The 24,720-nt window shown below is 34.4% G+C and overlaps 3 protein-coding genes across 6 annotated transcripts; all 3 read left to right on the forward strand.

Moving 5' to 3' along the window:
- Positions 1-3,266: 3,266 nt before the first annotated feature.
- LOC130647137 (uncharacterized) lies at positions 3,267-10,820 on the forward strand. Of its 4 annotated transcripts, XM_057452887.1 has the most exons (12): positions 3,267-3,470; positions 3,879-4,187; positions 4,763-5,071; positions 5,324-5,632; positions 6,082-6,362; positions 6,729-7,071; positions 7,275-7,838; positions 7,926-8,348; positions 8,727-9,026; positions 9,215-9,305; positions 9,444-9,529; positions 10,304-10,820. In XM_057452887.1, exons 1-12 carry the CDS (start codon positions 3,413-3,415, stop codon positions 10,336-10,338), a joined length of 3,108 nt encoding a protein of 1,035 aa, XP_057308870.1. In that variant the 5' UTR covers positions 3,267-3,412; the 3' UTR covers positions 10,339-10,820. The 4 variants fall into 4 exon arrangements, with proteins under 4 accessions (XP_057308870.1, XP_057308871.1, XP_057308873.1 ...); XM_057452888.1 differs by lacking the exon at positions 3,879-4,187; XM_057452890.1 differs by lacking the exons at positions 3,267-3,470; positions 3,879-4,187 and adding an exon at positions 4,205-4,523.
- A 6,228-nt stretch (positions 10,821-17,048) lies between these two features.
- LOC130647587 (tyramine/octopamine receptor-like) lies at positions 17,049-20,271 on the forward strand. The gene has a single exon (XM_057453502.1). The coding sequence runs from the start codon at positions 17,658-17,660 to the stop codon at positions 19,371-19,373; it is 1,716 nt and encodes a 571-aa protein (XP_057309485.1). The 5' UTR covers positions 17,049-17,657; the 3' UTR covers positions 19,374-20,271.
- Positions 20,272-21,065: 794 nt separating this feature from the next.
- Positions 21,066-21,981, forward strand: LOC130647874 (uncharacterized). The gene has a single exon (XM_057453881.1). The coding sequence runs from the start codon at positions 21,066-21,068 to the stop codon at positions 21,768-21,770; it is 705 nt and encodes a 234-aa protein (XP_057309864.1). The 3' UTR covers positions 21,771-21,981.
- The last annotated feature ends 2,739 nt before the right edge of the window (positions 21,982-24,720 follow it).

The raw sequence follows: 24,720 nt of genomic DNA on the forward strand, positions 1-24,720 counted from the left end.
TGACACGTTTTGCAAAAAAGCGGGTATCGCAAGTAATTATTTTACTTGGAGTAACCTGGCTATACTTTGTGATTAAATTTTTCAAGACATTTTTTAATCTAGAATAATGCTAGAATATACTTTATCCTGTTGTGTCAACGTGCTGTTAAAATAGTGCTAATAATTCCGAGAATAGTTAACAACAGAGTGCAAAGCAGAGTGTAAAAGCTTCTTTTATATAATAAAAAACCGCAAAATTATCATCAATTGTCAATGTTTGGAAGAGATGAGAGGATGCTTGGAAATATTTTTTTCCCCTTGATCCCATTCTGTAGTGAAATGACTTTAACATAAGATATTTTTGACGACTGCTAAAGAGTTTCAGTTAGATATACAACGCGAAGTTCCATGTAACATGGTGTTTTTATCTTGTGAAGATAACAATGGCCATACATGCGTGCTCTGAAAGTTTGATAACATAAAGAATAGACAATTGCATACCGTCATCAAAAGAAATCAGTAAAATAAAAAACTTTTCTTAAAATTGTTAAACTTCGTGATGGGAGAAAAGCATAGTCGAAAACTCCAGTACCATTTGGGTCTGATGCTTTTAAAAAATCAATTTTATTAATTGTATACACGCTCTTAATTTCTTTCCCCACAAATATGGCACATACAAAAATTCACAATTTTTTTAAAAAAAATTTGCAAATAATCTGTATCTAGCGGGGCGTATATATAAACGAGGGCGTTGTGGCGTTATATCTTGTTTTCATGTTGCGTGACTGAACTTTGTAAACTTTGCCCACTCGTATATATTTGGAGGTGTAAATATTGAACTGCTGACGCACAGAAACTGCTTAAGAATGAATGTCTGAAAGGTGGTAATGGCAACACTGGTCGTTCATGACAAGTGGATATTAAAAATAAACATTTTCCGTGGTAAAATATGTGATAGGCTCCATAAACAAATACTGACTATGCATTGGGACATTGTAAACTCTAATAAGCTGATAGGGATCTAAGCTAAAGTCAAAGAAAAAAGACAACAAGCATGTATAATGTGCGGGTCTATTAGTATAATGACGAAATAAAAGCAATGCGCATTATTTTACTGTTTGTTCACTGGTACAAATAAATCTAAGGGTTTTCAACACTGGCATATCTATACTGTGGTTATATAAGTTTTCCATAAAATTGTACTAAAACCTCACTCTTCAAGTTATCGCCGCAAAGGCTACGAGATAAGGTAGTGGAGATGGAGAAGTTCATGGCTTAGATTAGGGTCTAACCTCGTCCCCAGGGCTCTTTTTCTCTTTCTCACAATCTCAAAAGATTGGCCATTGTTACTAAAGAATTACACGGTTTTTTATAAGAAACATGTTTATAAGAAACCTACATATAGAATCTTCAAAAATTTAAGAAACTTTTACTACTACATTCTATGTCTATTTCTGAAATAAGAAACTTGTTTCAATCATCGCTAGGGAGAGACTGAAATGAAAAATGCTCTATTTTTGTTTCTAACTAATTCTTACAACTAATTAAAGAAGATGTTACAATCATCACTAGGGAGTAAGTATACTTATACGTTACTGTACCTAAGTTCCCAGAGAGAGACTTTGAAACGAAAAATGCTACAATTTTTTATTTTGAAATCAACTAGTCTAAAAATTAAAGAAACTTTTAGAACTAGCTATTCATTTGATATCACAAGCCCTTATTTTACTAGGAAAATTAAGTTTGGAATTAAAAACATGGAATTTCAGCCTACGAATAAGAAACTTTTAGAACAAGGCCCTTCGCCAGGTTTCTTATAAAAAAAACGTGTAGTTTTAGGACAAATATGTTTACACTATTTATTAACTGTCTTAACAAGTTTTCAACAAGGTCTAATGATATATCGGGATGGCTTAAAACTCGCTTCAATTTTTGTTTCCATTCCATTTCCTGTTTCCGTCGATAGATGGGTAAAGGTTGTTAAAATAATTGCTCAACATATAAAATGTATGAAATGATGAAGAGCAGAATTCTCGTACATAATTTAATTTATATTGTGTTGACTTGGGAAGGAAATGCACAATTTTTGTAAAGGCGAAAGTCCACTTCAATCTTTTAGCACGACGATTTAGGGCGCACGCATCAAAGTGCTCAATATCGCGGAATATTTGAAAGCGCTTTTGCACGCGCTGATCGTTTTGAAAGTCAAAACCATTTGGTTTTTTTAAGAGCGCTGTAAGCGCTCGAGTGTATAATGACGTAATTTCATGATTTCGACCAATGCATTTGCTTGAATATGGCCGCCATTTTCAATTTGTGCGCGCATTTCGTGCTTTGCAAGTGGACTTTCGCCTTAAAGGCGGGAAAAAATTTCTATTTCACTATTGCGCGTGTGTATTCTAAAAATAGAATTGTTGTTGGAGAGAAGTATATAATGGAGTTGAAGCGCAAGGTAGTTGCTTGTATTCAATAGTGGTGTTGTCATCATTTGAAATTTCTTTTCGCATTGCCACACTAAATAATAAAACAAACTTTATATGGTTGATATGTAACATTTGATGAAAATATTTCAGAAATTTTATCATTTGCCAATTTGCAGGGACGTTTTCACATTATATCATTCTACTATGACAAAACAATTATCACTGAGGTTAAAGAAAAACAGAAGAATGCAGATTAATAGGTAAATGGCTATTAATATGTTTAAAAAACCTAAAAACTAAAACCAAAAAAACCTACAATTTATCCACGCAAATCATCCTTATTTGTAATTTCAATATTTTCATTGATTTATTTTTTGAATCAAGCTTTAATTAGCTAAATCATGTTAAATGAACCCTTATGCTTGCGATAATTATTGATACAATAATTTCCAGTCCCCCCTTCGCACAACAACCGATTGGATGTAAACTACATATTAATTGTGTGTGTCGAAGTCCCATTCAATTATTGAATGCAAGCTACAATTTACATCAGCGAAACAAGATAACAAATTTCGCGCACTTCCGCGAAATAGCCATCAGCTGCTGAAAAGCATAAACGATGCCGCAAAAAAGAAAACGAAAACACATTTGCTGAAAATTATACAGCATGATAGAGATGTGCTCAATGAGAAACCACAAGCATTGAGTAAACCACGTGATCAAAAAGAACAATACGCTATTCAGTCGGCACATTTTTTCTCTTGTGATCTGATTTTTGTTATGATTTTTCGATGTTTTGATTCTCGCGACAAATTTTTCTAATATATTTGTTATCAAAAACATATTGATTGAATTAGAGAGTAATAAATAAAGTAATTGACAATATACAACAAAGAAATATTGATGAAATCGAACCTTTTAACATGCAGTTGAATACAATTGGGGACCGAAGATTTTAATTTTGTTAGTTCGAGGCTTCTATTCCGACCGACCGAAGAAACAAAGAAAACATGGATTATTTCACGCTCTATATTGCTCTGTTTTTACTATTTGTACATTTTCACAAAGGTACGTGTTCCTTAACCTGTTACTTTTATATCACTAAGTTTTGAATTATATTTCACGGATAATTTGGTGTGGTACCTAACGATACGTTCGTTTTAATCGAGCGTCACGCCTCATTACGTTAGTCCTTTTAATTTGAAAGTAATCTATTTTTGGTTTAAAAAATTTAAACCGCAAATTTTTTACAACATACCAAAAAGCGCATATTTTTGGCGTTCTGAGCAAGACTTGCTTTTGTTAAAAATTGGATAAAAAAGCTCTAATAAATTTAGCTAGATAAATATATAAAAAATACAGCTAATATATATAAGGTAGATTTTAAATCCACTTTAACCAAAAATATGAACGTTGCTGCAAAGATGTGTTTCAAACCTGTTTTAACCAGTTTCATTCTGGTTATTTTACTTACAGTGAAACCAAGTAAGCTCCAACAATTGACACTGACCAAAGTAGACTTATGCAAATGGAGTCCTATTGTTAGAAATGGGAAATTAAAAGGTGGTATCGGTGCCGGCACTTTTCATCGCCTTGGATATACGCCAAATATGGAGACTTGTGTTGATTTATGTTGTAATATGGACGTGTGTGGGGTGGCATTTCGAAACAAGGATGACTGTTTTGGCGTCGAGTGTAATAGCAACGAAAGTTGCGATTCGGTACCGGCGGATAAGAACGATATACGTGTTGAGATATCCCATGTAAGAGCAGGTCATAGATCAGGTTAGGACATAGCGGTTTCTCTCTAGTTGTAGGCCCGCGCTTTGCAATATGTACACAGTTCACACATGCACTCGTCACCAAAAAACAACACTTTTTCTAATCACGTTTATGAACCTGATCTTACATGGGTTATCGGACAGTAGGGGAGAATTTTTGCGAAGTAAAGGCCAACAACTAGAAAAAAATCATTTTATTTTTTATCCCTGAAGAACAATTTATTAGTGCTGCATTCTGGCAGTTTTTAATTAAAATGTAATTAGAGCTGGTAAGAACTGTATTTGCAGACATTGACGTTTTCACAGTTAGGTTAAGACTAAATTCAACGTGCTGCAAAGAGTTAGAGTCAATGAAAACTTGTTTTATTTTAAATCATCACTCATTGTCAACTTTAAAGTGAAGACGATTCTGTTAGAGATACTTTTCGTTACAACACACAAGTCAGAATCGAGGATATATATGTTTACTCTTTTGGAGGCTATTTTAGCTATGCCATTTTGATAAAATCCGTTGTATAAACAATTTGTGAGATTAAATTTAAGTTTGCTTTTTAAACAGTAATGTCTTTATACGTTTAGCTAATCTGACTGATCTATCCATGGCTGGGCAGTGTCGACCAAGTACTATCTTTAAAGAAGTCACGTTAAAAGGCGGAATAAATGCTGGTACATATAAGGATGTCGGTGGAGTGCAAACGATGGAAGAGTGTCAAAATAAATGCTGTGAATTCCCCGCCTGTGATCTAGCCTTCATGTTGGCGGGTAGTTGCTACTTAGTTGGATGTTACGATCAAAAGCAATGTGCTATGCAACCCGCTAAAGAATCAAAGTTCCATCCCATGATTTCCTATGTTACAAGATGGAACAACGAGGGTGTGAAGCACACAGGTAAATAAAGAGGACGTTCATTTATTCTTTCATACTATGAATCCTAGTAAAAATGGAAGAATAGGTTTTTATTCAACATCCAAAAAACAAACAAACAACAACAACACAAATACATACACAAAAATATTTTTCTGTAGCTAAGCGAAAAATAGATCAGGTTCTTTTTTTTAACAAGCATCTTTGCGTTATCATAAAAACCTTTTTACTTTTTGAAATCACTTTTAGCTAACACCAAATTGATTTCTGTTTCAGTGTTACTGCAAGAGAAAGGAGTACAGTACACATGCTCCAAAATGAATCCTTTGGTTAAAGTCACTCTGAAAGGTGGACTGCAATCTGGTGATTTTACCGACGTTGGAAAAGTCACGACTCTTCAACAATGTTACGATATCTGCTGTCAACAAGAGAAATGCGACCTTGCTTTTATGTTGGGACAAAACTGTTTTAGTGTTCAATGCAAAGATAAACGTTTATGTATGACCACGCCTGCTCAGCCTTCCATCTTCAATCCACAAATTGCATATGTGCCACATAGAGAGCGTATGGGGATTGCTAAATCAGGTAAGCTTCTGTTATGATAATGTTTATGTCAGGTAATGTTTTTTAAAAAAGGAAATTGGGCAGTTTACACTGTAAAAACAATATTGTAGGGGAAAGGTAAAATTTTAACTATAGTATATATAATATTTAAATTTTTGAGCTCTTGATTGATCTAGTCTTTTTTTATCCTTGGGATAGCAACATATTAACTCAAATAAATATTCGCTCTAAACATTTTGAATTTTACGAAAATTAAAGCGATGCAATTTTTGTGGTTTGAAAAATCATTATAAAAAATAATCAATGTAACAGATTATTGATTTTAATATCAAAAAGAACTAGGCAAAGCTTTTTAAATCCTAAAATGAGATATGATAAATGTATTTTTTTATTGTTCAAGTGTATGAGTGCATCAGTACTTTGTTGCACGTAGAAATTTGCATCTTTTCATTACGAATGATTTCTTACAGGTATCGCTCGTGCTCCTGCTGCCACCACAACAACTGGTGTTTCTGCAGAATGTCCAAAAACAAAAACTCTTGAAAAAATGACCTTAAAAGGCGGAGTAGATGCAGGAGCTTATAAAGATCATGGCAAAGTAAAAGACATGGAAGTATGCCGAAGAATTTGCTGTGAGATGACTGAATGTCACTTAGCTTTTATGCTTGGCACCAATTGCTTTTCTGTAAAGTGCGCAAATGTTGATGCATGCCGTGCCCAGAAGGCTAAACCATCCGCGTATTATCCAAAGGTATGAAATTTGACATAAATATTATTATAGTAATATGCCAAAGATTTACGGTAAAAGAAAATGTATATTTAAACGGAGAGGGGTAGAGTGGGGGAAGTGAAAGGAGAGGAGCAGGGGGGTAATACAGCTCTTTGCCACGCTTTATCAAGTGGGATGTTTCTTCAAAGGGGACGCTTGCTCTACGTGTTACAGTAATTGTCAAATTAGAGTGTCCATATGACAACATCATGTAAGGCAACAAGCCCTGGAATGAAATTGGAGATTAAGTAAAACTTTAAAACTAATTCGAAAAGCATCCTTCAGGTTGATCAACTTTTATCCTTTTAGTGAAATTTGTCCAAACTATAAATCACGTTCAATTTTTAGATATCTTACATCAGAAAAGTTGGTACGAACGAGTTGCTACCAAGTTCTGTCAACCTACCAGTCGTAGACACTGCAGGCTCAGACAAACCAACTGCTTCTGCTGTACCTAGTCTAGTTGCATTAGCTGCTGCTCAACAAACTGCAAACCCTCAACAAAAAGCTATCGTCGGAGCAGCGGCTGTGTCTACAACAACTACTACAGCTGCTCCAGAACCAGCCGCGCAAGCAAATATGCTTGGTAATGGTGCACAAGGATATGCAGTTACACCTAATGGTCTGAAACCTATTGGTACTGGAGTTCAATTACCTGGACAGACTATTAATAACACAACAAACGGATTTGGTAAGTGATTCAAATGTATTTTGATCGAATTTGAATTGAATTTAAATTGCGTAAAATGTGTTTGTTTTACTGTGTTTGTTTTACGTAGCTTCCCCTCCCCCTTCCCTGCATAATACCAATGGCCAATGTCAGTACGGTTTATCAAAACTAAATCAATGCCAAAAATGTAGGATTTTAGACTGTTATTCACCTGTCTACTTTAGCTGTAAATGTGAATCCAATCCAATCTCCTGGCGCCACGTCAGCAAACATAACAACAACAGAAGCAAAAGTAGCACCACCTGAGCAGAAGAGCGTTGAAGCAAACGCCCCTCCTTCACAGGGTTTAGAACAAAACAAAGACACAGAAGGTTTATTGAAGAATGACACGGTCAAACCTGAAACACAAGTTTCTGTAAAAGACCAAGAACTAATGAGTGCGCTTGAAGCAGCGGAGAATGTTACTCAGAAATCAAATATTATGCCACTTCAAAACGAAAAGTGCAAGCCTGGCATATTAAAAACGAACGTTACACTGCGCGGTGGACGTAAAGCCGGTGAATTTATAGAAATTCAAGGATTGAAAGACATGAAAGGTTGTGTAAAAAGATGTTGCGATGACCGTGATAAGAAATGTAATTTAGCGTTTATGTTGGGTGATACGTGTTATTCTGTCTCTTGTAAAGACAAAGACTTATGTCGTACCATGCCTGCACCTCCTACAAAATTTAATCCGTTAATTCAATATGTCAGAGGATTGGAAGAGGAACCAATGCCCTCAACTACAGGTATGTTGTTTGACTAAATAAGGCACCAAACGCACCATGTTTTTTGTTTTAAAACTTGATTATAACTACTTTTTTAAATTTTTTTAGCTTCCACGACGACCATAATTAAAGATGTAGACTTAACAAATTTAGATAGTTTAAATAACCCTACTGAAAATGTTGAAAGTAAAGTAGAATCCAAACCAAAAACTAAATCAAAACAGAAATCCTGTGTCACACAACCTATAGTAAAAGACAAATCTATTAAAGGTGGTAAAAAGGCGGGAAAATTTAAAATATTTAAAGACATTAAAGACATGGATTCTTGTATAGCAAAATGTTGTTCGTTAAAAAAACAATGTGACGTAGCGTACATGGAAGATGCAAAATGTTTTAGTATTCAGTGTTTTAAAAAAACTGCATGCACTGCGGTTGATTTGAGAGAATCTGAAGTCAACCCAAGGTTTGCGTACATGGATCATTTCTTAGAAAAAGTTGACGAAGAAGAAGCAGAAAATGATATTTCAACAGGTAAGCGGATATTTCTCATTCAGTCATGTTGGTGGTTAATGATAACAAGATTGAAAAAAAAAGCAACATTGATAAATCTTTTAAAATTACTTTTTTACTGTTTACTGCACTACAAAATCGTTTAATTTTAAAAATCAATAGAACAGGTTTTTTAGTAAATCTCCCTCCCTTATACTTTCAGATGAGAAACTTCTGTTCATATAGTCAAATTTCGGAAGACTTCCGCATTCTTTTAGGCATAACAAGTTTCAGAGGGGCCTTCTATTTCGCTTGATCCTCCGTTTCTTTTCTGAAATGGATGCAAAACAAAGGACTATTAACTGCTTAACTAATAACAACAAGCTTTATATGTTATGCATGCCTAAACTATTTTTTTAGACTTAGATATATCAGAAGATAGTGCTTGTCTGAACGTCGAAATAGCAACTAACAAAACACTCAAAGGTGGCACTAGAGCTGGAAAATTTAAATCCATGGGTAAAAAGACCATGAAGAAATGTATAAATAGTTGTTGCGACAGGCCGGACTGTGATGTAGCATATCTGTTGAATGGACATTGCTACGCAGTCGAGTGCGCTGATGGCAGGTTATGTCAAGCTACCGGCGAACCATCAAAAGCAGGAGATAATATACAGTTAGCATATATGAACAAAGTTGGCTTAGGTGAAAAGCAACGAGGTTAGATATAATACAAAATTTGATAGACTTGTGTGAATGACGCAATGTCAACATTTTAATTCATAAAATACGAAAAGTTGTTTTGGGTATCTTTTGGATCTCTGTTTTTTGGAAAAAACCACCATCATATTTTTGCATTAATATTTGCAATTTTCACATGTATTATCTGAAAGCAATTTTCTTTTTAGATTATATGATCGTGTACATTATAGTCGGGTCTTTAGCCTTCGTCGCAACGCTGGGTGGTCTCATATGGGCTGTCTTTGCTTTTTCTAGAAAGTAAGTTTATTTATATCTAATCACATTCTCATCAAGTAATCATCTTATTCTGTATTTACATTTCCTGTCCCTGTAATTTCAAGGTACTTAATCTTACTAATTTGCCGGCAACCGATAAACTTTGTTTTCTTTTTTTAGACAACGTATTAAGAGAAGAACACACAAAAGATTATTAGACGACGACGAAGATGAGGAGCCGATTGAACATATATTGAAAAAACGACGTAAGTAGCTACACACGTCATCGGTGTATAATCGCTTTATGCCTGCATTTATCCTACAATGGTGGAAAAATATAGTTGAGACGAAAGCAGTTTTTTCTTCATTATCCAAATATAGATAAAACTGTCAAACAGTCAACGCTCTGCAGCCGGCAGACTGCAAAGTCGCTACTTTTGCACACACCTAGGACAGGCTTACAGAGTTAAAAAGTTGCTTCACATTCTTTAGCACGCCCGCACACCGAAATAATTCACGTCGGCGACCACGAAGGCCCCGAAATTCGTGAATAAAGGCCTTGGTGACGTCAGCAACAACTAGCACACTTTAAGAATTTGGACTTTACCATATAAGTCTATTCTGAACATTACAAGTTTAAAATGTGTGAATCTGATATAGAAATAGCCTACGCAATTACTTGTGGTGGTAAACTTTAGCTGTCTTGTTTCAACATATTTGGTACACGATTGTACTTTAATCAGTTATATCAGAATTGATGACAAAAATCTTTATCTTTTAACGTTTTTGCCTTTAATGGTAACTATTACGGAAAAAATAAGGAAAGGACATCCTCGTCCCTCTTGGCCCCTGAACCGTATGCCGTGGGAACGAGGTTGAAGAGATGTACTGACGGGTGGGTCATGTTAAAAATGCTTTCAATCAATTTAAAGATAATGGTTGACTTTTACCAGGACCCTTCACTTGTCTGCTTGTATCTATTATCTAAAATAATAGATGAAATATTATGTTTTTTAGAACAGGTATGTTTTTTTTTTTAGCGCATCACACGAGATATCGACAACCAAGGTATTAACATCTTCTAGGGATGCTTATAAAAAAATCTCTTTGTTGTTGATGTTGGTGGTAGCACAGGGAGTAGCTATACCAACAAAGGCTCTCCAGTAAAGTACCCACACGTTTAGAAGTGGCATTCGAAAAGGAAGAGAAATATATAAAGGGCGTGACTTTAAAACTTGTTGAATGCGGTTTAACTAATGACGTCGTTAGATGTGTACACGAAGTTGCGTACAAACGTAGACGCGTGTTAAGATTGGTGTTTTACAACCAACTTCTTGGTTTATGTGTTGTCCTTGACGAAACGAAGAACAACATAAGAAAAAAGGATAAATGAAACATTTACAGTGCTAAGCATTTTATTGGTGAGAAACATGTGAGATGATTTTTTTATAAAAAACTTTAAAAAATCATACAGTTATATCTTTTAAAACAGTTTTTGTATAAGACATTTGTATATATAGATAATTGTAAAAATATAATAGAAACTTTTTCACCTTTCCCGAATACCTCATTGGCGCTAACCTGTACAACAGTCAAAACAGAAAGGAGCGACGATTGTTTCTCTATGCGAGTTTGACCACAAAAATGACACTATAGCGTAGTCCATCGTCAAAAGCGCGGGAAAGTATAGGACGCTACGATAAAATATAAAGATACAGGCACGTCAGTCGTTAAGAATTTTTTCAAAATTTTTAATTAATTTTTTAGCCACCACTTTTAAATACATTCTTTTTTTAACGTTTTCGTCTAATGCTTAAATAGTACAGTTCCATAACTACAATTTTTATGGTCCCAAAAAGCCTATATAGGAAAATAACATATATGACTTTCGCTTTTTATAGTGGCCATGTTCCATTTAATGTCATCATTTAATTGGCATCAAAATTTATTAGATAAAAATTTTCATCAGAAACCAAAATATAGAAAGAGATACATATTTACATTACGCGATTATTGGCTACAAAGATAGAGAAAGTACAGCTTTTACATGTTTAAGAATCTGAAAGCTAAAATGATACATGAGCAAAACAGTATCGTAGGAAGCATTTTTTTAAAACTAGTGTGCTCTGAATTTAGTAGACATTTTGAATATTAGCACCTCTAGAATACCAAAACCCGCATTGAAGTTCAATAAAATCGGTGCTATGGTATGTTTGAAGGGACTAAAAAAGGGCTCAAGTAAGATCTCCGTCACTGAATAACATTGTGTGACAGCCCGAAAACTCAAAGGTCTAGATACAAGATGCACACTTTATTTCAAGAAAATAGAAAACCAGGTTATCAATAATTATTTTTAAATGGTATTTTCTAAAATTAGATACATCGTCTTTAAGCATTTTTTTGGCGGTAAAATAAGCTATGGTCTAATACATAACTAGCAAAATCAAAAGTTCGTTTTGATGTGGAAGGAAGGCAACACGAGAAACTGTATTTGTTAAAAATGCTGTACAGTAAACCCCCTCAGAAAATTTCAAAGTTCCAAAAGAAATAAACCAACTTATGGATTATAATCGTAAATATTAGCTATCAAAGCCCTTCCAGAATATTTTGTTTATGTTTTTCAGATGTAAATCGAAGCGAAGAGGAACAAGAAGCCCTTGGGGCTCTAAGAATTTCCGCGCGCTACCAAAATATTTGATGAAAACCTGCTAATTCGTTGTGTTATTGTGCTAAACATTTGAAGGGGTTTGGTGCATGAACCTCTGAAGATAAAGCCCATCAGTGACATTATATCTTAGAACAAACGCAAACAAAACGAAACGTGTCATAATAAACTCACATTTTAAAAGAAATTGCTAACAAAAAATACAGCCTATTATTCATGGTTGAAAGTCTTGCGATTGAAACGTTTATGGTCTTAAACGGCATTAGTTGACAAAAAATCAAAATTTTGATGTGACCATCATTTTCAGCATACTTTTTTATTAACTGTGTCAATTTTTGTCGAAAATAAAGCAGTTTTAATTTTTGGATAAATTTTGGCCTGAAATGACATTTAGGTGACAAAAACCAAACTTTTGTACCATCATCATTTTCAGCATACTTTATTTGTTAACTGTGCCAGATTTAGCCGAAAATGAAGTGGTTTTAATTTTTAGACCAATTTTGGCCTAAAATAGCATTTAGGTGACAAAAATCAAAATTTTGATGTCACCATTATGTTCAGCATACTTTTTTTGTTAACTTTGCCAATTTTTGTTGAAAATGAAGTAGTTTTAATTTTTGGATCAATTTTGGCCTAAAATGACATATAAGGTGGCAAAAATCAAAATTATTATGTCACCATTATGTTCAGCATACTTTTTTTGTTAACTGTGTCAAATTTTGTCGAAAACAAATACCAATTTTGGCCTGAAGCGTCAACAGTAGTTAAGGAGCTTGGGTACGAAGTTTACATCCGTGACGGACCAACGTGAAATCCCAGGGTCGATTTTTTCTCAAAAAATGCTCCGAAAGAAAAAACGACGGTTTTAAAGAATTTCCTACGCCTTCGGGCGCGGAAATTCAATAAAAACTAAATATCTGAAGTAACAAACAACGTAATATTTTAAGTAAAAAACAACGGGTATACCTTCATAAAAATATTGGATATAACTTTCTGGAATATGATGGAAGTTGTTAAATACAATTATTATATACCCGTAAGCAAAAACAGCCATTGAATAAATAATCGTATTCCACCCGTATTATTCAATGCTTGTGACGTAACAATAGTTTTGACAAAACATTCGTAAACGCATGTTTTGATTTTATCCTTTCCGCCTCATTAATTTTTATCGTAATTAACTGTGATTGGTTGTTTCTTAGTGGTCCAAAACAAAATAAGTAATATTAATTATAACAATCTCTTTTGGGTATATAATAAAACATATATACAATAGCTAAACATAGGTTATTGGATTTATTAACCCTCGGTGATATTATATTCAACTCCGCTGCGCGTCGTAGAATATAAATCACCTCGGGTTAATAAATCTCAATAACCTATGTTTACCTATTGTATATCTACTTATTAAGTATTAATAAGTATAAAAGTATAAAAAACAGAAAACAAAAAAAACCTCGAAGAATTAAAAAAATGTTGAGAAATAATATTTTGGAAGTACTTGTTATATATTTTGTTTGATTGCGTTTAAAAATTTCATGCGTTAAATGAAGGATGAGGCGATTTTGAGGTGCGCCATTATGGATTTGTTTATCCGCGAACAATTTTATTCGAAGAACATAAAAATCATATTGCAAAGTAAAATATATTTTATATCGAATTTTTACTGTACGCAGTTTTTTTTACAAACTATGAACTCATAAAAAGCCCATGCTATGTGAGAGAAATTTGCCAGGCAAGGCTTGTGTATACCTAATGTTTACATTCAGAAGATAATACCAGTCTGAATATTGCAATAAAATATTATAATTTTCTTTTTCTTGTATTCAAATTTCAAAGCGATAAAAAGGAGGATGTCTTGTGAGAGGTTTTTAATTTAAAATATAGCTGACATAAAATATTCAAATATGTCACACTTGTTTAATGAAGAAGGTGGTTCTACGAATTACCTTTAATATAGTCGAAATAACACACGCACATAATCGATTATTCACCAATCGTGAAATATTGAATATTTGTATCTGTACACCTCTGTGAAGTGGTCCCTCTTCTTCAATTTATTTATAACTCTGATTTTGAAGAAAAGTTTAATATACAAAACTTCTTGTCTTTGTTTTTTTTTCAAAAGGTATGCAACATTTTTCTTTTGTGTTTTTTTTGTGTCAAGGTGATGGCGTGTGATCAGGTGAGAAAAGTAGTATACCCACTAAAATCTGTTCAAAGATAAATTAGAATGTAGTGTTGTCGAATGTAGTGCTGACTGCTAACCGGCTTGTGTGGCAGGCAAGCAGGTGGGAGCAGTGCGATGCGTAAATCTGGCGGTAATGTAACATAGTTACAGTTGGAGGGGATGAAGAGTCAACTATTAGGATGGAATCCCTAAGGACGTTAAAACTTCCCGTTACTTACTTACTCTACCGTGTGTAATCTTCAGCAGATTGCTATTTTTGTAAGTAGGTAAGTTGACGGCAAGTGTTAACGTCTATGGGGATTCCATCCTCATAGTTTGTTATTATTTCGGTAACTATGTTACATTACACGCTAGAGCTGCTTGCCTGCCACACAATCCAACTGGCGGTCAGTAAATGGACTGACACCACCATATTTAAAGTGCGCCGAAGTGGAGACTTGAACTTGAAGCCTCCCTTTTAATTACATCATCTCCTCCTTAAAATATTGCTGTTGTTGTTGTTGTTATTGTTGTTGTCGATGATGACGTTGTATGAACAGTTGTAATACTGTTCAACTGAGAACCGCTAAGATATCGCTTTCTAGCAGATAATTTTGTTTGTGCTTTTATAGGCGTTGTGGCAACATATTCGGAATTTGGAACTACTTTGCACTACAATCTTTTTTTTAGGACACTAGTTTTATTCTTCTTCGTGTTTCTTTGCATTTTATTAATTTATTATTAAAATATTTTAACCTAAATTTCCAACTCTTTAAGATGCCGCCGATAGTTTTAATATTTTCGGCAGAAACTCTTTTAAGGGAATTTCATATGCTTAATATACAATATCGATATACTACATGCAAATTTTATTACGCTAAAACGTTTTGTTTTCATATTTATTATTTAATATTTAATATTTAATTCTTAATTATGTTAATTAAAGATTTGGATTCTGAAATGTTATTAGAAGAATACAAATCCTATCTTATCTATCATCTGTAGCATAAATAAACAGATTCACTTTTAGATAGAATGCTTATGGTATGTTATTTATTGCAGTGGGTATTTTATTTATTTATTTATTTTTAGTATTTTTGTTCTTCATCATTTGTATGTGCAAGTTTTACCAACTCTTCTAAACTTTATTCTTTTTAATTTTTAGAAATATCCATATTCAATCTGTCGTGTTACGGCATACGAAATAACAAATGCGTTATAATTTTATCGACTTTGTTGCAAATTTTGAGCAAATTCCCGTAAAATTTACCCCGTGGACTTTTCCACGGGGTGATGGGACCCTGTTTAAGAGAGTTGCTTGTAGTATTACTTCGGATCCCCCCACCCTTAAAAAAATATGCTGGATTTTCCACGGGTTAACATAATAGTCTTGATATTAGTCTCTGCAGAAAATGGGTGTGCCTCAGCTTTTTCGGACCTCCACAGAGAAATTTCGTTACTTCATGCTAACAGGTAAACAGGAATTCCTGAAATGTCGATACAGGAAATTCGTACGGTAGAATATATCAAACTTGTTATCATTGGCGGGAAAAAAAACATGGAGAGCAAAATGCAATATTAATATTTGCAAATTTGCTTCAAATTTTTTGAGGCAAGACCAGTATTTGCGATCTGTTACTCGACATTTAAACACAATCCAGTTTCTCTGAGCTTCCCTTTGTCTAATATTTGTCGCGGAATATCTCAGGTTTATTGTGATATTCAATATTACTTTACGAAATATCTGCTCAATATGTAGTCACCGCAATAGGAAATTTTGTCAAACTAGACGTCGTCCGCAGAAAAATCCACGGGTTCACCCATCTTTTTATACGGCATGGCGTGCTACTCGCTACTTGCGGTACCATTTTGCGTGACATACAGACAAACGTATACGGGTATTATAATATAGACTAGTCGTTAGACCGTGGAAAAATCCACGGGTTCGCCCGTCCTTTATATTTACCAGTCGCAACAAAGTGGACAAAAATATAACGCATTTGTTATTGGTGCGCATTTTAAAAATTTCGTGTTTCCGTTACGGGACATGGCTTTCGCGGACACACAGACAGACAGACGACGGCTATTATTAAAGTACTAGTCGTTTACCCGTGGAAAAATCCACGGGGTCGGCCGTCCTTTATTTATCGCATTTCGTGTTTCCGTAACAGAACGCGTCTTTCCTGCACAGACAACAGACGACAGCTATTATTTAAGAGACTAATTGGGAGCCCTTGGAAAAATCGACGGGTTCGCCCGTCCTTTAAGTCGCAACAAAGTCGATGAAAATATATCGCATATGATATTCGTGTTTCCGTATCACGTCTTTCTAACTCAGCGGAGGGTCCGCGGAGAGACAGACGGACGACGGCTATTATTAAAGAGATACGAACTTGTGGAGTAAAGGGATTTGAATGAAATATTTGTTATTATTCCTGTAGTTGTATTTGTCATACCATTTTTTACACAAGCAGTTTTTATGAAATGAGATTCAGGTTTTATAATAAGAAAATAAACAAATCTCGGCACCCCCGTCTGAATATCATAGGCGAGTCGTGGGAACGAAGTTGTAAATAAATGAATAAATGAATATATAAAATAATGACACGGAATTTTAGTGATTTTTACATTTTTCCTAAATATCTTTTTCACACAATCATTTGGCGTGATTTTAGGAAAATTATACATAATTGAAAGGCAAATATCTGTAATGTGCTGTCGAATAAATAAATATTAATAAAAAGGGTGAGACAATTCTCAGTTTCAATCCAAATTTTTTGGTTTATAATAAGTTCAATGTTAAGTTTCTTTTTTTAGCCCTCTCGTTTGAGAATAATTAAAAAAAAACTCCGCTAAAATATTAATTGAAGCACCAAAAATAGCTCTCATAATAAACCATTAAAATTATTTAAACATGAGAATTTTACAAAACCTTCTGCTGTCTAATTAATCTTAAATGTGCAATTACTGACACTATTTTGTCTAATGTTTTATTTTTGAGCGTCATTGAGAAGCAGATAGTCCTGGGGACGAGGTTGTTCTTGCCTTTGTATCTTTTTTTGTAGAAGTTTCTTTGCAAAACGCAATTATGGTTCTATCAACACTGATTAAGAGTAATGGAAGTACAGAAAGAATTACTGAGAAATGTGTGCTAAAAGTTCTGTCGCAATAAACCACAATTAACAAGCCCTGGAGACCAGGATGTTAGCTTGTGTTAAGTGTATTTTCTTTGCTACCTTCAGCTGGTAATTTTTTTCGAACGGCAACCTCGTTCCCAGCGCCTGTTGTCAATTTTCTATACCCAGACGGCACACCAAATACACCAACGAATGAACAATCATTGACGCATCAAATACACCAACGAATGAACAATCATTGACACGCCAAATAGAACAATGACCGAGTTAACTGAGTTAATAAATACATGACCACGCGATAAGACTAAGAAAGGGAATAAAATTTTACATGCTGGAAAAATAAAGTGGTGAGTCTAATTGCTTTATCACGCCAATAACACATATGTCAATGAATTGTTTTTTAGGTCTAAAAAAATTTCATTATGTCGTCCAATTTAACGTCACATAACGGTAATGGCTCATCAACAACAACGGCGCCGGCAACAACAGCCGTCGTGTTATCACAAGCAGACGTGGTTGTCATCGTTGTATACGTATTGATATTTGTTTTCGGCTTGATCGGAAATATTCTTGTCATCCGGTATTTTGGATTCTATTTAAAACGTGGTAGCACGTACAACATATATCTTATACATCTAGCCATAGCCGATTTAATTTCTTCTACTGTTACGCCGATACAATCAGTTTACGCGGTATTTTCCGGTAACATCTGGCATCTTGGACCAATCTCATGCACAATCGTCAGTATCATCGGTCCATTGACAGTCAACGTATCAGCCTGGGTACTAGGTAGTATAGCTTTTGAAAGATATCGAGGCATTGTCAAACCATTCAAGCCTCGCTGGACAAAATTTAGAATACATTTAATGGTTGGTATAATATGGTTTTTGTCTCTTATATCACAAATACCATATATGGATGCGTTAGAGATGACAGACAGAATGTGCTGGCCAAATTACCAGAATCCCTTTTACGAATTAGGTGTCGCGTGCGTCACTTTGGTGTTACAGAGTGTTATGCCTATCGCCTTTATGACATTTACAGTGACACGAATCATGCATACTTTGAGAAATCGATTAAAGCTTCCGTCATCTATACGCAGTTCCGCTTCAAGTCAACCCCAATCTCGAAATGCCTCCGTTAGAGCGAAGAACAAAACCAGAAAGAAGAACATCGTTGCTGAAGAGTTTCAGGATGATGCAAACATTGAAAAGACGCCGTTTTTAAAGGAAAGTAGGGAAGCCGAATCACCGATGACGTCACGTCAGTCTAGTGTCTCGATGGTTAGAAAAAAAGAATGCATTCTGTCAAAAATCAATGAGAGAGAAAAAAGTAGCGATTTTACACCAGTAAATAAGCTGCTTCGAGAATCTCAAAAACGATCTTTTAGCTTACCTGTCTTGCAAGAGAATACCATAGAGGAAGGAGGGCGTGCAAATACGGATAATTTGGGTATAGACTCTTCTCCGCTGTGTAAAACAAACTCGGCTTTGAAATGTATGAATGAGAAAGCGGAGGGAGAAATCTCTGAAGATAGTCATGTGTTGAAGGGTAACAATATACTTACGCAAGCATCAAAGACAAATGGCTTAACTAAAAGTCATAGAAAATATAGCATATCTATGAACACCGGGCTTGCCATGTATTCTCAAAAGGTAACAAGAGAAAGTGAGACAGTTACAGCTACACGCGAAGTGGAAAAAAAAGCGAAAAAGACTTCGAACACATATCGAAGATTGCGCAGTTTGTTATCCATGGAACATAGACGTCAAAAATGCAATAATAAACGACAGCGTGACAGAATGTCTATGTTAATAGTGACGTTCTCCGTGTTTGTCGTGTGTAGTTTGCCGTACAACATTTTCTATGTGACGGCTATTATTTTAATTGACTTAATGGAACGTCATGAACTCCTACCAGCAATAATAGAAGTAAATTTGTGGTTATCAACGCTGGTTCTAGCAAATTCCATCATGAATTGCTATATTTATGCCGGTATGAACATCGGCTTCCGTAATTATTGCTGTTCCTTCTTTAGAACGTCAAGTAATCCAAAAAATGCCGACGTATTTACGTCATCACAAAAATCTTTCTTCCGTAAAAGTTTCCGTTATACGAAAGATGTCAACAGAGAGTAGAATTTTGAAGAAATATCAACTTAGTTAAATTTTAACCAATGACTTTATTTATCGTTAAAATATTAAGGGTGGGTAATACTGTGGGTGGGGTTTATTGAAGTGGGGGCTTATGAAAGTGGCAGACATTATTAAGCCTATCAACCTTGTCCCAGGGTCTTTTGATTCCTGAGCCGTTATTACAGAGTGGCTGCAACAAGGCAAAATACCCTGCGAACGAGTTTGTAAGCATACGTAATGTAGGTCAAATTGGATTGGTCATTAAAAGAGAGTGACTTATTAAAGGGAGGAGGGGATGGGGAAAGAAGGTTATTAGGTGTTTTTCAGTAACTAAGTCACTTTGATCGTTTTCATTTTACATAAAAAACGACCTGTATATATGTATATTTGTACAAATATAATTACTCCAAGTAACTGTTGTTTTTATTGTCAACATGCTAAATCCTGTAAACAAAGACGGGTAAAGCATACCTTTATCCTCGCCTTTGTAAACTTTCAGTGTTTCAACTAAAGGCTAAATAGCTAGAAAAGTTTGTACATAAGGCGTGATTTTAGAATTAGGGTACCATCTTGATTTCTTCTCCCTCCTTGGAGCAAGTTGGATGTAAAACCCACGTCCTCGATAGCGAAGCCCACAAAAAATGATACCCTAGAAATTACTGTTCTTATGCAAGTTTAAAATCTTACAGCAAGCACCTTTAAACAGATTACATTCTTTTTTTTAAATGAAAGTTAAATCTCTTGTGACGAATAACATGCTTTAAAACGTAGTCCTTTTCTACCTCAAAGTCAACTTTTAATGGGTCAATTAAGGAACATGTCACCATATCGTGTCACCAAATATCGTGTCGCCAAACACTGTGTCACCAAACGCCGTGTCACCAAATGCTTTGTCACCAAACGCCGTGTCACCAAATGCCATGAGACTAATTTCTTTGATGCAAAATTTTTTATATATATGTCTGTTGTGGCCAACAGCTTAGTACAGCTCTTGGCCTAGCATCGAAAAAACAGTTGTTTTAAGGTGAAAAAGTTCATCAGTCAAGCAGGAAAATGCTCCAACATCTTGGTTGGGGGGGAAATTAGGTGTAGAAGATGGTTATCAAATTTCTTTTTTTTTGTTATGAAACAGAGTTTAAATAGTTAGAAATTGAGTGGTTAGATGGGCAAATATGAACGCCTCTTTGTGAGTATAATATACCACCTCCATTTTTCACCTGGAATGCTACTTTGTATCGTTAAATAAGCACCTTAACAACTTTAAAAATTTTGTTTAATATTTTTGTATTTAAGTCGAAAACTTTTACGTTCACGGTCAGCTGTTTCATGCTCAATATGATCAAGTAAAAAGAGAGAGGATGGAAACTTTTCAGTAGCTCTCATTAATGTTACGCTTGAATAATTGTTTTAAAATATAAATAAACAAACCCGACCCGAACTGATTTAATAGCATACGAAGAGAAATAATACTAAGGTTAGTTCAACTGAACTAGATATTTGCTGGTTATAAAACTTTTAAACTAACCAGACAGTGATCAATTCGTTGACTTAGAAAGTCAGGATCAGTAGAAGAAAAACGACGGTTAGAATAACATTTATGTAAAAGTCAAAATATTATACGGCGAGAAAAAATATATTATTCACCTTGGTAACGACAACAGTGTCTATAGAGTAATTTAGCATTTCAAATTCAAAATGGATTTGCGAGCTCCAGCAAAAAAAGATAAGTTCGACGCATTCAAAGGTAACTCCCTAGTTAAATCGAGCAGCTCAAAAAGCCGAAATAACTTCAGTCGACTGAATTTACATACGTCGAGTAAGAATTTAATGGAAAAGTATACCTTTGATGATCTTTGGAGAGGATCCGTGAGTAACTTAATGTCCTCAGAGAATATTACCGAAGATTTGATTAAAGAAAGCATCAAAGAACTTGAAAGTGCGATGCAGGAATCGAAACGTATGTTAACCGAAAGAGACGATGAAATAACACGTTTACGAGAGTTTATCGAGAATAATAAACTCGAAAAGGAAAGACACGACAATGATGACAAAACTGAGGAGCTCGAAAAATTGCAAAAGAGTATTGTCGAGTTAGAATGTGAAATTAGCGAGTTGAAAATTAAACACGCGCGCGAGTTAGATGCTATACAAAAACAAAATTCGTTCTCGTTGCCGTCAAATTCAAGAAATGATATCCCAGAATGCACTTGTTACTGTGGGAGAGTCTGTAAGGCTTTACACGACTTATGTGAGACGAAGAAGTGCTTAGAAACAACAAAAGCTAAGTATGACAATTTGAAAAAACGTGTTCGTGAATTTCGTAAACAAGCTGAAGATCACAGAAACGCTAGTCAGCTGGATTATGAAGAAGAAAAAGCGACAAGCTGTGCAATCCAATAACCAATATGAAGTCTAGTTTTTATAAAACAAAATACAACCACTGTTCTCAGGATCGTTTAGAAAATATATTTTTACATATCAATTTATTTGTTTTGTGTAAATTGTTTTATTTATGCTCGCAATCAGTTTAGCAGTGAAATGCCTGGCTTTAAAGCTCATTTGCGTTTAATTTACTATGCTTTCTATAATAACGTTTTTAACTTGTTACGTATCGGTGGTCGCAACAGGTTTAAGGTTTAAGGAAAAAGTTATCACTTGTTAATTGTTGCAGGCGTAAGAATGACGGTTTTTACAAAAAAATAGGTCTTTATCAATTAGCTGCACGGACGATAAACGTAGTGTAGCTGGAGATTTTTTAAGTCGCTGAATGAAAACATTTGCCATTTCCGATGTCAAAATAATCATGGAGCTTTGTTCTCTTTGTGAGGTAACATGTGTTATTCGTTGTTTTGTTTACTTTTTGTTAAAATCTAACTGACTGCTGGCCTTGTGGTTGAGCGTTCGCCTCAAGTGCGGAATGTCTTGGGTCAAAGCCGGCCAAGTCATGTCAGAGGTTTAAAAGTGTGAGTCGTTCCCTTTTGGGATCCCCTTCGTAGGACCCTTGTTAATAACAGTCCAAAAGGAACGGAAGAGGATTTTCTGGGTAAGTAAAAGTAATAATAATAATAAGAAAATTAACTGAATCCCTTTGTCAAGTTTCTGCACTTTTTTCTTCGACACATCGCTTGCAAACAATATGAAGATAGTTTAGGGAAAGAGTATGCACTGCTGTTTTGCTGGTGCATTTTAACCAAAATAAGCAATAACCGAGGTTTTGAGTACAAAATATTTTACTAAGCGAAAAAATATGAGCTAAAGTCATTTCAATAATATTTATTAATTTTCTTAATAACTTAAAAAGAAAATATTTTTTCTCTTTTTTTTGCAGGCATCAGAATATTTTCGCCGTTCTTTCGGTTATGGCTATGTACCACCAATAATTTCTTAGTTGCGCAGTTCAGCAAAGCAGCAGTAATTTGCTCTGTAAAACACAATACCATCTGACAATCCTCTTATCGTTCTCAGCATTCGCAATACACCTTTTGGTAGGTGTTAGGGAACAATCTGCGTAAATTTGGATTAAATACAAACCCGCCAATCCAAGTGCCAATCTACTTTACGAAACAAGGTGACATCTAAATATTACGTATTATGAATTACATTGTCGTAACTAAAATTAAAAACTAAATGCATTAATTTTTCTATGCTTATGGCATTGCCGGAGAATGTTGACGTCAAAAGAATTGCTCGAATTTGCATGCCGTAGATTTGGACACTACAATGTTATATACTACTTTTCGTCAATAGAGATTTTCGTCATTTCCCTGAAATTAGTCAAGTGGTTCAAGGTTTTGACTAATGCGCAGTTTTTATTGGACGCTATTGCAAAACTTTCAAAGGTTAATGAAAACAATCTGAGATGAAAAGTTTATATAATCTGAAGTTGCTGTATTAACTCCATGTCTTTTTGTGTTGTTGGAGATGTTGAAAGCGCAAGAGAAATAATACGTGAAAGCTCTTGAAACTTTTGAAAATAATAGAGTATTGGTAAAACTTAAAGAAATATTCAATTCTAGCCTCTATCTTGAATGTGTTGCAAAATCCATTTGATGCACGAACACCATAGTGTTGAACAAAGAACAAAAAGTACCAAAGAACGTCGGATTAGTAAATAATTGATACGCCATTTAACACACCATTTTGATACACCATTTTAATACACCATTTTGATACACTATTTTGATACACCACCTTGATACACCATTTTGATACACCATTTTGATACACCATTTTAATACAACATTTAATACAACATTTTGATACACTATTTTTATACACCATTTTGACACACCACTTTGATACACCACTTTGATACACCATTTAATATACTATTTTGATACACCATTTTGATACACCATTTTTATACACCATTTTGATACACCATTTTGATACACCATTTTGATACACCATTTTGATACACCATTTTGATACACCACTTTGATACACCATTTAATACACCATTTTGATACACCATTTTGATACACCATTTAGATACACCATTTTGATACACCACTTTGATACACCATTTTGATACACCATTTAATACACCATTTTGATACACCACTTTGATACACCATTTAATACACCATTTTGATACACCATTTTGATACACCATTTAGATACACCATTTTGATACACCACTTTGATACACCATTTTGATACACCATTTAATACACCATTTTGATACACCATTTTGATACACCATTTAATACACCATTTTGATACACCATTTTGATACACCATTTAATACATCATTTTGATGCACCATTTTTATTTTGAATATTCACTTCTCTTTCTACATTACATTATTTATTAAATGTCTACAAATGACGTAGCTCTATCAAAATGAGAATCCGTCTATAACATTCTACACAGTTTTGGGTGGGGGACTGCCTGTTTTCCACCTTCTACCTGATTAAGGTTAGGCATCATTTGGAGTGCATTTTGGAACATTTGCCTGAGTAAACATTAAAATAGAGAAGGATCCTGAAGTTGATGTCTGATGTAAGATATTTTTAAGCTGTTTTTTATGCTTTGTGACTATTAAATTTAAAATTTGTCGCGTTGAAATTTTCCATATTACGGTCACATTGTGTGATAATAGTCAATTTGAGAAAATTCAGTCACTTATCATATCTATATCAAGCCGGCAAAGCAGGGAAATAAATTTTTTTTCTCTTACACGATTATTTACATTTAACAAAGTGTACTACAATATAACTTTAGATGCAAAATCAGTGCAAAAAAAAGAAAATATTGTCAATTTTATAACAGAGGTATAAAGTTAGGTATAAGTATTTTTTAAGTATAAATATCCAAATTTCAAGTTCAGAATTATGATATAGGATAT

This window comes from Hydractinia symbiolongicarpus, chromosome 6 (genome assembly GCF_029227915.1).
Source record: "Hydractinia symbiolongicarpus strain clone_291-10 chromosome 6, HSymV2.1, whole genome shotgun sequence".
Taxonomy (NCBI): domain Eukaryota; kingdom Metazoa; phylum Cnidaria; class Hydrozoa; order Anthoathecata; family Hydractiniidae; genus Hydractinia; species Hydractinia symbiolongicarpus.

Coding starts and splice junctions, on each gene's coding strand:
- LOC130647137 (XM_057452887.1), top strand. CDS start 3,413: ATGGATTATTTCACGCTCTATATTGCTCTGTTTTTACTATTTGTACAT. Junction 5,633..6,081: donor TATGGGGATTGCTAAATCAG/GTAAGCTTCTGT, acceptor GATTTCTTACAG/GTATCGCTCGTGCTCCTGCT. Junction 8,349..8,726: donor AGAAAATGATATTTCAACAG/GTAAGCGGATAT, acceptor CTATTTTTTTAG/ACTTAGATATATCAGAAGAT.
- LOC130647587 (XM_057453502.1), top strand. CDS start 17,658: ATGTCGTCCAATTTAACGTCACATAACGGTAATGGCTCATCAACAACA.
- LOC130647874 (XM_057453881.1), top strand. CDS start 21,066: ATGGATTTGCGAGCTCCAGCAAAAAAAGATAAGTTCGACGCATTCAAA.